Genomic DNA, 16,578 nt, shown 5'->3' on the forward strand with positions numbered 1-16,578 from the left:
TAAGGAGCCTAAAGTGGTAAGATGTATTATTTCATTTAAAAAGAACAAAGAAACAAACGTCCATTTTAGTCTCTTATAGTGATATAGAGTATATATTTTAATACAGCGAAAAATGAAAGAAGATATTATTAGTTTTGATTGATACATGTATTATTTTAGTTGTGAAAATTACGTATCGTTTGATTGATGAACGGTAGATTGTTCTGCCTTACGACAAACTCCAAGCATAACCTAATATCGGGACTGCGATTTTATGTGGCTCCGCCTGTTGGAAAGGTAACTTTCTACAATTCCTCTTTAATAAACTATATATTGCAATCAAATCCAGTTGTAACCGATATGAAAATAAATACTTTATTACGATATAAGTTAAGGATTGCATGGAATTCTACCCTGGTCGTAATAAATTAAGTTCGGTTTATCGTAGGAACAATCGCATTGACCTTAAATATATACTATAAAGAAATCATATTACCAGCGTTTACCTATCAGTATTCGTTGTGCATACATTACACAAGTCTTATCTGGCAAATGCGTTACCTTTTTAAATTTCCTCAATGCTTTGGCGATTAGAATATCGATATATGTAAAATAACAATATAATTAAATATGTTCTCATCAAAGACTAATAATTGCCGTAAAATAGATTAAAATTTCTGGTCATCTCTTCTATCACTGATAACTTCAGACAGGATATATTTTTGAATTTCACAAAACTATACATTTCGAAATTGCAATAGCCACCGAAAACACTCTTCTGGTGCCGTTCACGCCTACCTGTACTCCATGCAAAATGTATTGAATATGCTCATTGGAGAAGGTGCAGAACACAACGGATAAACTAAACTCGTTTATATCAGTAGCAGCAGCTGCAAACAAGTCTCCTAAACTGAACAATTATTATAAAATATATAAGCAAGTGCGCTTGTTGAAAGTTAAAATAATGCCCACTTTAATTAAACCATGCACGGAGAAACTGCGAATAATATGGATTCACAAAGAAAATATTAAACATTAGATAAATATTTGAAATTATTTATTAGGCAGCATTATGTTTAAAAATTATGGAAGATTGTCACAAATGATGGATATTAAACATACAGTATATAACAGTAGTAATGTTGAAATATGAGGGAGATACACAATAGTACAAACAGTACGCACCCCTTTGTTTGGTTGGAGATGGTAATACATGAACTGATGACAATGTAAGATAACACTACCTTTAAGATAACTTCAAAAGGGTGAGACATTGCAAACAAAGGTCACATATTAATTAGTAACCTTGCCACATGGGTCATACGTTTTTTGTGGACTGGAGCTAGTATAGTTTCATTTAAGAATCCTTTTTAATATAATTCGTCCTCGGTTACATAAAAGTGAATACTTAAATTAACTTATCTTCTACACCAAACAAATGACACATTTGAATGCAATTCATATGAAAGTATTATTATAAATACCACTTTCGCAATAACTTCCCGTGTAGCCAGTACCACAACGACATGAGAATCCTCCATCTGTATTGGAACACTGCCCATGACCGTGACATGGTTTTGCCATCTTGGTGCATTCATCTATGTCTGCAAAATATTAAACAACTTTTTCATCTCGAGGTAAGAAAGAAATATTGCATCAATATAGTTATACATTCATTATTATCATGAAAAAAAAAAAATATATATATATATATATATATATATATAGATAGATAGATAGATAGATAGATAGATAGATAGATAGATAGATATGTATATATAGATTTTGTTTCCAGTATCATCAACAAGATTTGACGTCGATAATATCGAATTTGCATGCAATATTTGATCTTGCTGGATGAAAAGACTGCGGTGGTCCTTCTCCAACTTCTGCCGAATACAGTGAAGAAAACATTTGATCATGAATTTCAAAAATGAAGTTGACAGTCAAACGCCCACTTTGCCAAACATCTCTTAACATTCTGCAATTGAAAATGTATGGATTGTGTAATTAGAATGTTAACACAAATGAAGCCATTCCTTCTGATTGCAAACAATCTGCAATAATGATATCTCATACAGCTTCTGTTACCGTATATCTCCGACAGACGCAGTTATCAGAGACAGAAGTGTAACAGGGATTGCATAGTGAATTCCCCAATGTTGACTGAGCATGTTTCTCCGTTTAAAACGTATGTGTTATGATTAGATTTGAATCAAAGTAGACCATTATATTGGTACTTACCGAAGACTGAGTTTTTGTTAAAGTAAGTGCGAGTGCTTAAGGTCTTCAGGCAATCTTTGTGAAATAAATCAATTTAAGAAAGATAAAAAACACAAACGAAAAAACGTTGAATTGATATACGTTTCCATGCATGTTGATCTAGGATAAGTATTATCTCAACTCTATTGATATCGCGCAGTACTGATTAGAAATCTGATTTTATCTCGTAACAATTTTAAACTGCAAAGATGTCATGGTCTCTAGATCAGCGCACCTCAAATAATCACACTGACGTTGCATTTACTATAGATCAATTCATTGTGTTTCAAGTTAAAATTAGTTCAGCATCCAAGTTGATCAGTGAAGTTAACTATTATTTAGAAGTTATATAAAATAAATTTTGATTCATTACTAATGCGGTATCACATAAATGAACATGTAATTGTTATCTTGATTTAAATAACAGATCGAACGCGTGTGGGCGAGATAATTTTTATCATGAATAGCAATCTCGCGGAATTCTCTTGATTGAATATTATCAACATTATAAGCATTGTTTTATCCATAAGTAAGAAAACAGATTTAGTCGCTATAAACGGTATGACGAGGTGTATATGCAATATAAATGAGAATATGGGATATGAGGCTCTTGTCAAGTGTTTAGTTAGAGAAGCATTTTAGGTAATGACTGGGTAAATGTTTTCCCTTGGTAAATCCTGGCATTAAGATAATAGCCAAAATGGAACGGTTTACAATTGCACTCAATCACACAATAATGTATAATGTTTCATGAATAAGGTCTCGTAGCTAGCTAACATCTCTTGAAACCGCTAGGTGGCAGCATGGAACAAAGCGGTCTAACATTATTTCCAGCATGATATTTAATGTTAAAGAAACTAGCAATTCAAAGATAGCATCTTCCTCTTGCTTTACCAAATGTATCAGTTGGATGGATTATGGTCATTATTGTCGGCGAACGAGGGTTTAAAAATATCGAGGAGCTAAGCCATCTTGACGTGAAAGGGAGTTACTTGATATATAAATAAATATTAGGCATAATCAGTGATACTGTAATCGCAAATCGAAAATCACATTTTCTTGTATCTGCCTAACAATAACATATTCTTTTTCACATAAGTATCTACGTGATGCTCTTTTGAAATTTTAATTACAACATAAACATATCATAACATTCGTAAATATTATGGACGATTCAGCAAAGCATTCTGAATAATTCTTTAAATAGTTACTTGGTGGAGTAATGTAGTAAAAAATGTCTACTTCTTTTCACTTTAGCTTTTCGTTGAAGATTTTGTTTCACATTAAACATATATCACATATATTATTAAGTTAATATCATACATGCATTAGAGAGACAGACAGAGAGACAGAGAGAAAGAGAGACAGACAGACCGAGATACTTCGAGATTGGATGTACCTAAGTGTGTTTTGTTTATGCGAGAGTATTCAGTGATAAATGAAATGATTATATTTGTATTTTATTCAGACCACCTATACATAAAATATTACTTAAAAGAAGAAAAGGAGAGAATTGTCATGGTCTAAAGAATTGTATAATGTCATTGGTCTGTTCATTTCATTTTTGTGATGAGATTTTGCAATGACATTTAGAAAAATGCATTGGATTTTATCGCAATAAAACATATGTTGCAATATTTTAAAAGGGAATTGTTCCTGATTCCCCCACCCATCCACCCACCTGTTCCTTTTTGAATCAATTATTTATATGAATCGTGGCTGTTTTCATTGAGGTAATTATTATAAATTCATACCAAGTCTCTCTATCTCTTTGTGACCAAATATTTAAATATTACTCGCGAAATAAAGATGTTCTTTTCGTTTAAGGTGTAAATACAAAACTGTCCTTACAGATGTTTTGCACAAAATGTTTTATAATAAGAGAATAAACATAAGAAGACAATAAGTTGTACATTTTGTATTTACTTATGAAGTTTTTTTCTCCCATATACTTAATATGATTATAAAATGCAGCGTTCCATTTGTAACCATTGTTTAAGGGATTTTCATTAAGCCACACGAATCTGGTGGTTTAGCTAATGACACAAAATTAGGAGCATAAGAATGAAAGTTAATAGTATTAAGAGTTTCTAGATACAATAGTTTGGCAACAAACGTTTCAACATAAGGAGCCTAAAGTGGTAAGATGCATTACTTCATTTAAACAGAACAAGGAAAGAAACGTCCATTTTAGTCTCTTATAGTGATATAGAGTATATATTTTAATACAGCGAAAAATGAAAGAAGATATTATTAGTTTTGATTGATACATGTATTATTTTAGTTGTGAAAATTACGTATCGCTTGATTGAAGAACAGTAGACTGTTCTGCCTAATGACAAACTCCAAGAATAACCTAATATCGGGACTGCGATTTTATGTGCCTCCGCCTGTTGGAAAGGTAACTTTGTACAATTCCTCTTTAATAAACTATATATTACAATCAAATCCAGTTGTAACCAGCATACAAATAAATACTTTATTACGATATAAGTTAAGGATTGCATGGAATTTCTACCCTGGTCGTGATAAATTAAATTCGGTTTATCGTAGGAACAATCGCATTGACCTTAAATATATAATATAAAGAAATCATATTACCAGCGTTTACCTATTAGTATTCGTTGTGCATACATTACACAAGTCTTATCTGGCAAACGCGTTACCTTTTTAAATTTCCTCAATGCTTTGGCGATTAGAATATCGATATATGTAAAATAACAATATAATTAAATATATTCTTACCAAAGACTAATAATTGCCGTAAAATAGATTAAAATTTCTGTTCATCTCTTCTATCACTGATAACATCAGATAGGATACATTTTTGAATTTCAGAAAACTATACATTTCGAAATTGCAATAGCCACCGAAAACCCTCTTCTGGTGCCGTTCGCGCCTACCTGTACTCCATGCAAAATGTATTGAATGTGCTCATTGGAGAAGGTGCAAAACACAACGGATAAACTAAACTCGTTTATATCAGTAGCAGCAGCTGCAAACAAGTCTCCTAAACTGAACAATTATTATAAAATATATAAGCAAGTGCGCTTGTTGAAAGTTAAAATAATGCCCACTTTAATTAAACCATGCACGGAGAAACTGCGAATAACATGGATTCACAAGAGAATGTTAAACATTAGCTAAATATTTGAAATTATTTATTAATCAGCATTATGTTTAAAAATTATGGAAGATTGTCACATATGATGGATATTAAACATACAGTATACAACAGTAATAATGCTGAAATATGAGGGAGATATACAATAGTACAAACAGTAAGCACCCCATTGTTTGGTTGGAGATGGTAATACATGAACTGATGACAATGTAAGATAACACTACCTTTAAGATAACTTTAAAAGGGTGAGACATTGCAAACAAAGGTCACATATTAATTAGTAACCTTGCCACATGGGTCATACGTTTTTGTGGACTGGAGCTAGTATAGTTTCATTTAAGAATCCTTTTTAATATAATTTGTCCTTGGTTACATAAAAGTGAATACTTAAATTAACTTATCTTCTACACCAAACAAATGACACATTTGAATGCAATTCATATGAAAGAATTATTATAAATACCACTTTCGCAATAACTTCCCGTGTAGCCAGTACCACAACGACATGAGAATCCTCCATCTGTATTGGAACACTGCCCATGACCGTGACATGGTGTTGCCACCGTGATGCATTCATCTATGTCTGCAAAATATTAAACCACTTTTTCATCTCGAGGTAAGAAAGAAATATTGCATCAATATACTTATACATTCATTATTATCATGAAAAATATATTTACACACACACACACACACACACACACACACACATATATATATATATATATATATATATATATATATATATATATATATACAGATAGATAGATATATATGTATATATAGATTTTGTTTCCAGTATCATCAACAAGATTTGACGTCGATAATATCGAATTTGCATGCAATATTTGATCTTGTTGGATGAAAAGACTGCGGTGGTCCTTCTCCAACTGCTGCCGAATACAGTGAAGACAACATTTGATTATGAATTTCAAAAATGGAGTTGACAGTCAAACGCCCACTTTGCCAAACATCTCTTAACATTCTACAATTGAAAATGTATGGATTGTGTAATTAGAATGTTAACACAAATGAAGCCATTCCTTCTGATTGCAAACAATCTGCAATAATGATATCTCATACAGCTTCTGTTACCGTATATCTCCGACAGACGCAGTTATCAGAGACAGAAGTGTAACAGGGATTGCATAATGAATTCCCCAATGTTGACTGAGCATGTTTCGCCGTTTAAAATGTATGTGTTGTGAATAGATTTGAATCAAAGTAGACCATTATATTGGTACTTACCGAAGACTGAGTTTTTGTTAAAGTAGTGCAAGTGCTTAAGGTCTTCAGGCAATCTTTGTGCAATAAATCAATTTAACAAACATAAAAAACACAAACGAAAAAACGTTAATTGATATGCAAAATGTATTGAATGTGCTCATTGGAGAAGGTGCAAAACACAACGGATAAACTAAACGCGTTTATATCAGTAGCAGCTGCTGCAAACAAGTCTCCTAAGCTGAACAATTATTATAAAATATATAAGCAAGTGCGCTTGTTGAAAGTTAAAATAATGCCCACTTTAATTAAACCATGCACGGAGAAATTGCGAATAACAAGGATTCACAAGAGAATGTTAAACATTAGCTAAATATTTGAAATTATTTATTAATCAGCATTATGTTTAAAAAATATGGAAGATTGTCACATATGATGGATATTAAACATACAGTATACAACAGTAATAATGTTGAAATATGAGGGAGATATACAATAGTACAAACAGTACGCACCCCTTTGTTTGGTTGGAGATGGTAATACATGAACTGTTGACAATGTAAGATAACACTACCTTTAAGATAACTTTAAAAGGGTGAGACATTGCAAACAAAGGTCACATATTAATTAGTAACCTTGCCACATGGGTCATACGTTTTTGTGGACTGGAGCTAGTATAGTCTCATTTAAGAATCCCTTTTAATATAATTCGTCCTGGGTTACATAAAAGTGAATACTTAAATTAAGTTATCTTCTACATCAAACAAATGACACATTTGAATGCAATTCATATGAAAGAATTATTATAAATACCACTTTCGCAATAACTTCCCGTGTAGCCAGTACCACAACGACATGAGAATCCTCCATCTATATTGGAACACTGCCCATGACCGTGACATGGTGTTGCCACCGTGGTGCATTCATCTATGTCTGCAATATTAAACCACTTTTTCATCTCGAGGTAAGAAAGAAATATTGCATCAATATACTTATACATTGATTATTATCATGAAAAATATATTTACATACATATATATATATATATATATATATATATATATATATATATATATATATATATAGATAGATAGATAGATAGATAGATAGATAGATAGATAGATAGATATATATGTATATATAGATTTTGTTTCCAGTATCATCAACAAGATTTGACGTCGATAATATCGAATTTGCATGCAATATTTGATCTTGCTGGATGAAAAGACTGCGGTGGTCCTTCTCCAACTTCTGCCGAATACAGTGAAGACAACATTTGATTATGAATTTCAAAAATGGAGTTGACAGTCAAACGCCCACTTTGCCAAACATCTCTTAACATTCTGCAATTGAAAATGTATGGATTGTGTAATTAGAATGTTAACACAAATGAAGCCATTCCTTCTGATTGCAAACAATCTGCAATAATGATATCTCATACAGCTTCTGTTACCGTACATCTCCGACAGACGCCGTTATCAGAGACAGAAGTGTAACAGGGATCGCATAATGAATTCCCCAATGTTGCCTGAGCATGTTTCGCCGTTTAAAATGTATGTGTTGTGATTAGATTTGAATCAAATCAGACCATTATATTGGTACTTACCGAAGACTGAGTTTTTGTTAATGTAGTGCAAGTGCTTTTAATGTAGTGCAAGTGCTAAAGGTCTTCAGGCAATCTTTGTGAAATAAATCAATTTAACAAACATAAGGAACACAAAACGAAAAAACGTTTAATTGATATACGTTTCCATGCATATTGATCTAGGATAAGTATTATCTCAACTCTATTGATATCGCGCAGTACTGATTAGAAATCTGATTTTATCTCGTAACAATTTTGAACTGCTAAGATGTCATGGTCTCTAGATCAGCGCACCTCAAATAATCATACTGGCGTTACATTTACTATAGATCAATTCATTGTGTTTCAAGTTAAAATTAGTTCAGCATCCAAGTTGATCAGTGAAGTTAACTATTATTTAGAAGTTATATAAAATAAATTTTGATTCATTACTAATGCTGCATCACATAAATGAACATGTATTTGTTATCTTGATTTAAATAACACATCGAACGCGTGTGGGCGAGTTAATTTTTATCATGAATAGCAATCGCGCGGAATTCTCTTGATTGAATATTATCAACATTATAAGCATTGTTTTATCCATAAGTAAGAAAACAGATTTAGTCGCTATAAACGGTATGACGAAGTGTATATGTAATATAAATGAGAATATGGGATATGTGGCTCTTGTCAAGTGTTTAGTTAGAGAAGCATTTTAGGTAATGGCTGGCTAAATGTTTACCCCTGGTAAAGCCTGGCATTTAGATAATAGCCAAAACAGAAAGGTTTACAATTGCACTCAATCACACAATATTGTATAATGTTTCATGAATAAGTTCTCGTAGCTAGGTAACATCTCTTGAAACCGCTAGGTGGCAGCATGGAATAAAGCGGTCTAACATTATTTCCAGATTGATATTTAATGTTAAAGAAACTAGCAATTCAAAGATAGCATCTTCATCTTGCTTTACCAAATGTATCAGTTGGATGGATTATGATCATTATTGTCGGCGAGAGAGGGTTTAAAAATATCGAGGAGCTAAGCCATCTGGACGTAAAAGGGAGTTACTTGATAGATAAATAAATATTAGGCATAATCAGTGATAATGTAATTGCAAATGGAAAATCGCATTTTCTTGTATCTGCCTAACAATAACATTTTCTTTTTCACATAATTATCTACGTGATGCTCTTTTGAAATTTTAATGACAACATAAACATATCATAACATTCGTATAAAGTATGAACAATTCAGCAAAGTATTCTGAATAATTCTTTAAATAGTTACTTGGTGGAGTAATGTAGTAACAAATGTCTACTTCTTTTCACTTTAGCTTTTCGTTGAAGATTTTGTTTCACATTAAACATATATCACATATATTATTAAGTTAATATCATACGTGCATTAGAGAGACAGACAGACATACAGAGAGAAAGTGAGACAGAGAGACCGAGATACATCGAGATTTGATGTACGTAAGTGTGTTTTGTTTATGCGAGAGTATTCAGTGATAAATGAAATGACATATTTGCATTTTATTCAGACCACCTATATATAAAATATTAATTAAAAGAAGAAAATGAGAGAATTGTCATGGTTAAAAGAATTGTATAATGTCATTGGTCTGTTCATTTCATTTTTGTGATGAGATTTTACAATGACATTTAGAAAAATGCATTGGATTTTATCGCAATAAAACATATGTTGCAATATTTTAAAAGGGAATTGTTTCTGATTCACACACCCACTGTCCTACCTGTTCCTTTTCTAATCAGTTATTTATATGAATCGTGGCTGTGTTCATGCAGGTAATTATTTTAAAGTCATACCAAGTCTACCTATCTCTTTGTAACCAAATATTTAAATATTACTCGCGAAATAAAGGCGTTATTTTCGTTTAAGGTGTAAGTACAAAACTGTCCTTACAGCTGTTTTGCACAAAATGTCTTGCAATAAGAGAATAAACATAAGAAGACAATAAGTTGTACAATTTGTATTTACTTATTCAGTTTTTTCTCCCATATACTTAATATAATTATAAAATGCAGCGTTCCATTTGTAACCATTGTTTAAGGGATTTTCATTAAGCCACACGAATCTGGTGGTTTATCTAATGACACAAAATTAGGAGCATAAGAATGAAAGTTAATAGTATTAAGAATTTCTAGATACAATAGGTTGGCAACAAAGGTTTCAACATAAGGAGCCTAAAGTGGTAAAATGCATGATTTCATTTAAACAGAACAAGGAAAGAAACGTCCATTTTAGTCTCTTATAGTGATATAGAGTACATATTTTAATACAGCGAGAAATGAAAGAAGGTATTATTAGTTTTCATTGATACATGTATTATTTTAGTTGTGAAAAATACGTATCGCTTGATTGATGAACGGTAGATTGTTCTCCATAACGACAAACTCCAAGGATAACCTAATATCGGGACGGTTATTTCATGTGGATCCGCCTGTTGGAAAGGTAACGTTCAACGATTCCTCTTTAATAAAATGTATATTGCAATCAAATCCAGTTGTAACCAAGATAAAAATAAATACTTTATTACGATATAAGTTAAGGATTGCATGGAATTTCTACCCTGGTCGTAATAAATTAAGTTCGGTTTATCGTAGGAACAATCGCATTGACCTTAAATATATAATATAAAGAAATCATATTGCCAGCGTTTACCTATTAGTATTCGTTGTGCATACATTACACAAGTCTTATCTGGCAAATGCGTTACCTTTTTAAATTTCCTCAATGCTTTGGCGATTAGAATATCGATATATGTAAAATAACAATATAATTAAATATGTTCTCATCAAAGACTAATAATTGCCGTAAAATAGATTAAAATTTCTGGTCATCTCTTCTATCACTGATAACTTCAGACAGGATATATTTTTGAATTGCACAAAACTACATTTCGAAATTGCAATAGCCACCGAAAACCCTCTTCTGCTTCCATTCAAGACTACCTGTACTCCATGCAAAATGTATTGAATATGCTCATTGGAGAAGGTGCAAAACACAAAGGATAAACTAAACTCGTTTATATCGGGAGCAGCAGCTGCAAACACGTCTCCTAAACTGGACAATTATTATAAAATATATAAGCAAGTGCGCTTGTTCAAAGTTAAAATAATGTCCACTTTAATTAAACCATGCACGGAGAAATTGCGAATAATATGGATTCACAACAGAATGTCAAACATTAGCTAAATATTTGAAATTAGTTATTAGGCAGCATTATGTTTAATAATTATGGAAGATTGTCACATATGATGGATATTAAACATACAGTATATAACAGTAATAATGATTGAAATATGAGGTAGATATACAATAGTACAAACAGTACGCACCCCTTTGTTTGGTTGGATATGGTAATACATGAACTGATGACAATGTAAGATAACACTACCTTTAAGATAACTTTAAAAGGGTGAGACATTGCAAACAAAGGTCACATATTAATTAGTAACCTTGCCACATGGGTCATACGTTTTTGTGGACTGGAGCTAGTATAGTTTCATTTAAGAATCCTTTTTAATATAATTCGTCCTGGGTTACATAAAAGTGAATACTTAAATTAACTTATCTTCTACACCAAAAAAATAACACATTTGAATGCAATTCATATGAAAGAATTATTATAAATACCACTTTCGCAATAACTTCCCGTGTAGCCAGTACCACAACGACATGAGAATCCTCCATCTATATTGGAACACTGCCCATGACCATGACATGGTGTTGCCATCGTGGTGCATTCATCTATGTCTGCAAAATATTAAACCACCTTTTCATCTCGAGGTAAGAAAGTAATATTGCATCATTATAGTCATTAATTGATTATAATCATGTGATATATGATACATACATACACACACATATATATATATATATATATATATATATATATATATATATATAGCGACAAAGATATATATATATATATATATATACATATATATATATATATATATATATATATATAGATATAGATATATATATATATATATATATATATATATATATATATATATATATATATATATATATATATATATATATATATAGATAGATAGATAGATAGATAGATAGATAGATAGATAGATAAATAGATAGATTCGCGTTTCAAAGTGATAGACGTATTTGATCTGAACCTGGATTTATCTGAAGCCTCTCAGAGCTACATTCGTAGTTTTATATTTGTAAATCGCTGGCTTTGTATGAAAGGTGTCGTCAAGAAGAAATTGGATATGCATTTTTAAAGATAAATTTTATTTTAAACCTCTTTAAATTGCCTCTATGTCAATTATAGTTAAATTTTCATGCAATATTAGAAACTACTCTGTGAAATGACAGCGATCTTTCTTCCCCACAGTCTGCTGCATTCATTGAAGAAGCCATTGGTTATGAATTTATTTCAAAATTGCACCTCACACTCTAACACACACTTTACCAAACCTTTGCTATCTGTCTATCATGTATCATGTTTGGAATATGCTCATTCGAATGGTAAGACAAAGGAAGCCATGATTTATAAATGTAAACAATTCGCATGAAAGATGTCTCGTGTAGCCACCTTTACCGGATGTCCCCAAGAGAAGCGGTTAACAGAGTTAACAGTTTAACGAAGATTGCATGGTCTATACCACCATGTTGCTTGAATATGATTCTTCTTTATATTTTATTCATCTAAATTTATGTTTCACAAATGCAGTGCATAATTTTGAACAATTCGCTTATGTTTTTCCTTTTATGTTTACTTAAGTAACATAAAGAAGGAACATCATATAGGTTTGTAAAATTTAAAAAATAATTTAATTATTCAAACTCTAAAATGAACTATTAAGAGGAACGTTCTGTAATACCAATTAAATCGAAAATAAGCATACAATCTCACCAAAAGTCCATGATAATCGATTATCCTAATGCATTCTAGGTTCTTCGATATATTAATGTATGTTCTTTAAAACAGATTCTTTAATGCTGTAACAAAATATATGATTAATTTCCCTCGTCCTCCGGTCTATCTCTGAAATCTTTATATAGGATATATTATTGAATATATCCGGACGTTCCTATTAATATACACTTTGCAGAAAAGCTAAATTATATGCACTTTCGGAGTATTGATTTAAGTTTTTATGTTTTAGACGTATGCGAGGTCAATTAGATTTGAAATCTAAGTAATGCGGGAAGGATTATATATGAAATGGCAAAGTTCATTTTCGATCTGTGTTGCACAAAAATCAAGATTAAACAATAGAATACATTTAAAAATTGCCAGTTAAACTCTGACATCGGTTATTGTTCTCAATCTGTATTCCATGGAAATATATTACGTTTGCTCTTTAGAAAGTTGCAAGATGCAAAATGTATAAGCTAATGTAGTATATATCAGTAGCAGCAGCAGCAAACTAATCTCCTGAACACTCAATTTGCTTATAACAAAAACAGTAAAGCCAAGAGCACTTGTTGAAAATTAAATGTTGCCAGGCTTGACTAAATCAGGCTCTCAGCAAACGCGAATAATATGGCATAAAAACAGAGCGTTAAAATGAGATAAATATTTTAAATAATTTCCTGATTATTACAAAATTACGGGATGTTTTCAAATATGATGGACATTAAAAATATAATTTATAACAAATAGTCCATTTAAATAGGAAGAACATAAACAATAGCACACATAATATGCGTTTCCATTTTGATTAGATACATGAATGTGTATCCTAAATGAATTGACGAGAAGGTAAGACAACACCACCTTTACAATAACTACATTAGAGCGATACAAATGTAACACATGACAATATATTAATCAACATCGGTGCTATATGGATCATATATTTTGTGATTTGGAGCTGTACTTAGTTTCATTTAAGAAATATGACTTCCGAAAAGGTCGTTATTTATGTAAACTTATATTCTAAACCAAGCGTCGGATACATTTGAACGTAATACATATGAATGAATATTATCACTACCACTTTCGCAATTATTTTCCGTGTAGCCTGTATTACAATGAAATTAGAAGCCTCCATCAGTATTGTAACACTGTCCGTGAATACGCGTTTGCTATTATGTTGCGTTTTTAGGCTTGAATAAGCAGAAGCACAAGAATGAGTGAAAGCAACAGGCTTTGACAAATTTAACAAATAGTTTATTTCCCTGGCAAAAATACTGAAATAATAAAAAATAAAAAAAAAAATACTGTTTCAAGAATCAAATCCAAAAATAATCAAATAATAATCCACGAGTACAATTGCAAACGTCCTAATAATAAAATGTCTTTTGAATTCAACTTCGAGTCCCGACGAAGAATCCAAGATGGATCGCAATGACGTATGCTGTATCTTGTTCAGTGTTGCTATCTACAGTTCCTCTTAGGAACAATACATAATCATCCGGTTTTAGAAATCCAAATAAAAATTTTAAGAAATGACTTTGTTCAATAATTCTGTAAGAGCACACATAGAGATCCAGGAAAAAGAGAATTAATCCTTTTGAATCCAAATAACCTGAAGAAAAATTAATATATAACTCGAGGACAGCCTTCAACAGGAGAAAACGACTTAACATCAAGCAGTTTTAAGCCCAGAATCTAAATTCTGTCTAAGCATCACTTATTAACACTAATGCGCAATTTCGGAAATGCCTGAATTACGAAATAGAGGATCACTTGATCATTTTTACATATACAGAATCATGTAGCCCAATTGTGATATTGATAAAGACTAATCCTTTTCCTCTAAGAATAAAATAAAAAAGTTGTTTACTTCACTAAAACCTATTTACAAGCCTAGGGTCACGTATCCAATATAGCCTCGATCTCACTCTTATTCCTCCCACAATACAAATAAAAAAGACCTAGTTGACGTGACTGTTACTAAATTTGAATTAAGGTCAGGAACCAGGTCAGCCTTATGTTTACAGAAATGGACAGTCAAGGTCAAACTATTTTCAGGAAATGGTAAGACTTCCTAGTAAACAGAACTTCATTAATTTGGCATATAATACAATTTTAAAAAATAGAAAGATTTTAAAACTTACAAACAATTAAAACAGATATAAATTAAATCAAATATACATAAGACATCGTGAAACATTCATCAATGTCTGCAAAATATTAAACGAGTGAAGAAAGAAAATCATGCAGGATGAAATCACCTTTTCATCCGGATGTAAGAAAATAAGATTGTATTAATACTGTCATTAATTAATATTTATCATAGAATATAAGATGTGCATATATATGTCCTGGCTGAAGATATAATAGAAGCATGGGAACTGAATGAGAATAAAGGTGACTTCAACTGTCTAAAGTCTTTCAAAGCTAAATCCTTAAGTATATATTTGCAAATATTTAGTTATGGATGCAGGAATAAACTGGATACGATTTTTTTTAAAAATAAATATTGTTTCAGGCATCTTTAAATTGTTTTGAGCTTGATTTTATGTAATTGTTCATGCAATATTATAAATTATTAGGTAAATTGACCGCGATCTTCCATTTCCACATTCTGCTGCATACAGTGAAGAAAGCATTTGATTATGATTTCTAAATTGTACTTCACACTCTAATGCCCACTTTGCTAAACCGTCGCTATCTATCTACCATGCAACGTGTTTGTAATATGCACATTAGATTGGTAGGACAAAGGAAGCAATGATTTCGAAGCAATCTAGAATGTCCTGTATCCTCCGTTATCAGATGTCTGCAGCAGCCAAGGTTACTAGAATTATCAGTATAACGAGGATTGTATAACCAATTCATTGTGTCCGAATGTGATTCTTATTATAGTTAATTAATTCAATTGTTGGGTGGACAAATGCCATGCACAATTTTTAACTATCGATTCACTGATAAACACTGTAGATAAATCACAAAATGTGAAAATAAATACGCATGAAATATGCTGGATATTAAAAATAATATTTATATTATAACCTGAATACAAATGACATAGAAAGTAAACGTACTCTATTACAGATTTGTCTATGCTTTAGATACCAATGTTTTGTACTAAAATGTTTCTATGAAAATACTTACTCAATCACAGTACCATAGGATAACTACCACTACCTCGCAAATCCAGCCTTCCTAGATGATACTTTTAACAAAAGAGAGCTGATAGGTGTCTCCCGACTGATTTTGAAGTCGAGCAGAATGACCTGTTCTTTTATTTAGGACTTTTCGGCACAGTGTAAGAATGTCCCAGTTATTACTAGAGAGGAGAGCATGCTTCTCATGGATATGACAGCGGGAAGGGTGGCACGGTGTATGTGTATTATGATTGGATACGTATTTTTGAAGAAATATATTTTACTAGGTAAACAAACTGGTTTCTTCGAATACGTTGTACAATTATAATAACTTAAAATAATAGGTACTAGATGGAAGGAGCTACA

The 16,578-nt window shown here is 31.5% G+C and overlaps 1 protein-coding gene across 1 annotated transcript in view; it reads right to left on the minus strand.

The window, feature by feature from the left end:
* LOC149807846 (uncharacterized) overlaps positions 1-16,578 on the minus strand; it is a 263,634-nt gene that overhangs the window by 84,316 nt on the left and 162,740 nt on the right. Inside the window, exons 8-11 of the mRNA XM_089971376.1 lie at positions 11,818-11,937; positions 7,403-7,522; positions 5,829-5,948; positions 1,464-1,583 (exon numbers count right to left, since the gene is read on the minus strand). Coding sequence (XP_089827502.1) covers positions 1,464-1,583; positions 5,829-5,948; positions 7,403-7,522; positions 11,818-11,937 — 480 coding nt within the window. The remainder of the gene's footprint in view (positions 1-1,463; positions 1,584-5,828; positions 5,949-7,402; positions 7,523-11,817; positions 11,938-16,578) is intronic.

The sequence above is a fragment of the Sinohyriopsis cumingii genome, chromosome 1 (assembly GCF_028554795.1).
Source record: "Sinohyriopsis cumingii isolate HCF-2022 chromosome 1, ASM2855479v2, whole genome shotgun sequence".
Classification (NCBI taxonomy): Eukaryota; Metazoa; Mollusca; class Bivalvia; order Unionida; family Unionidae; genus Sinohyriopsis; species Sinohyriopsis cumingii.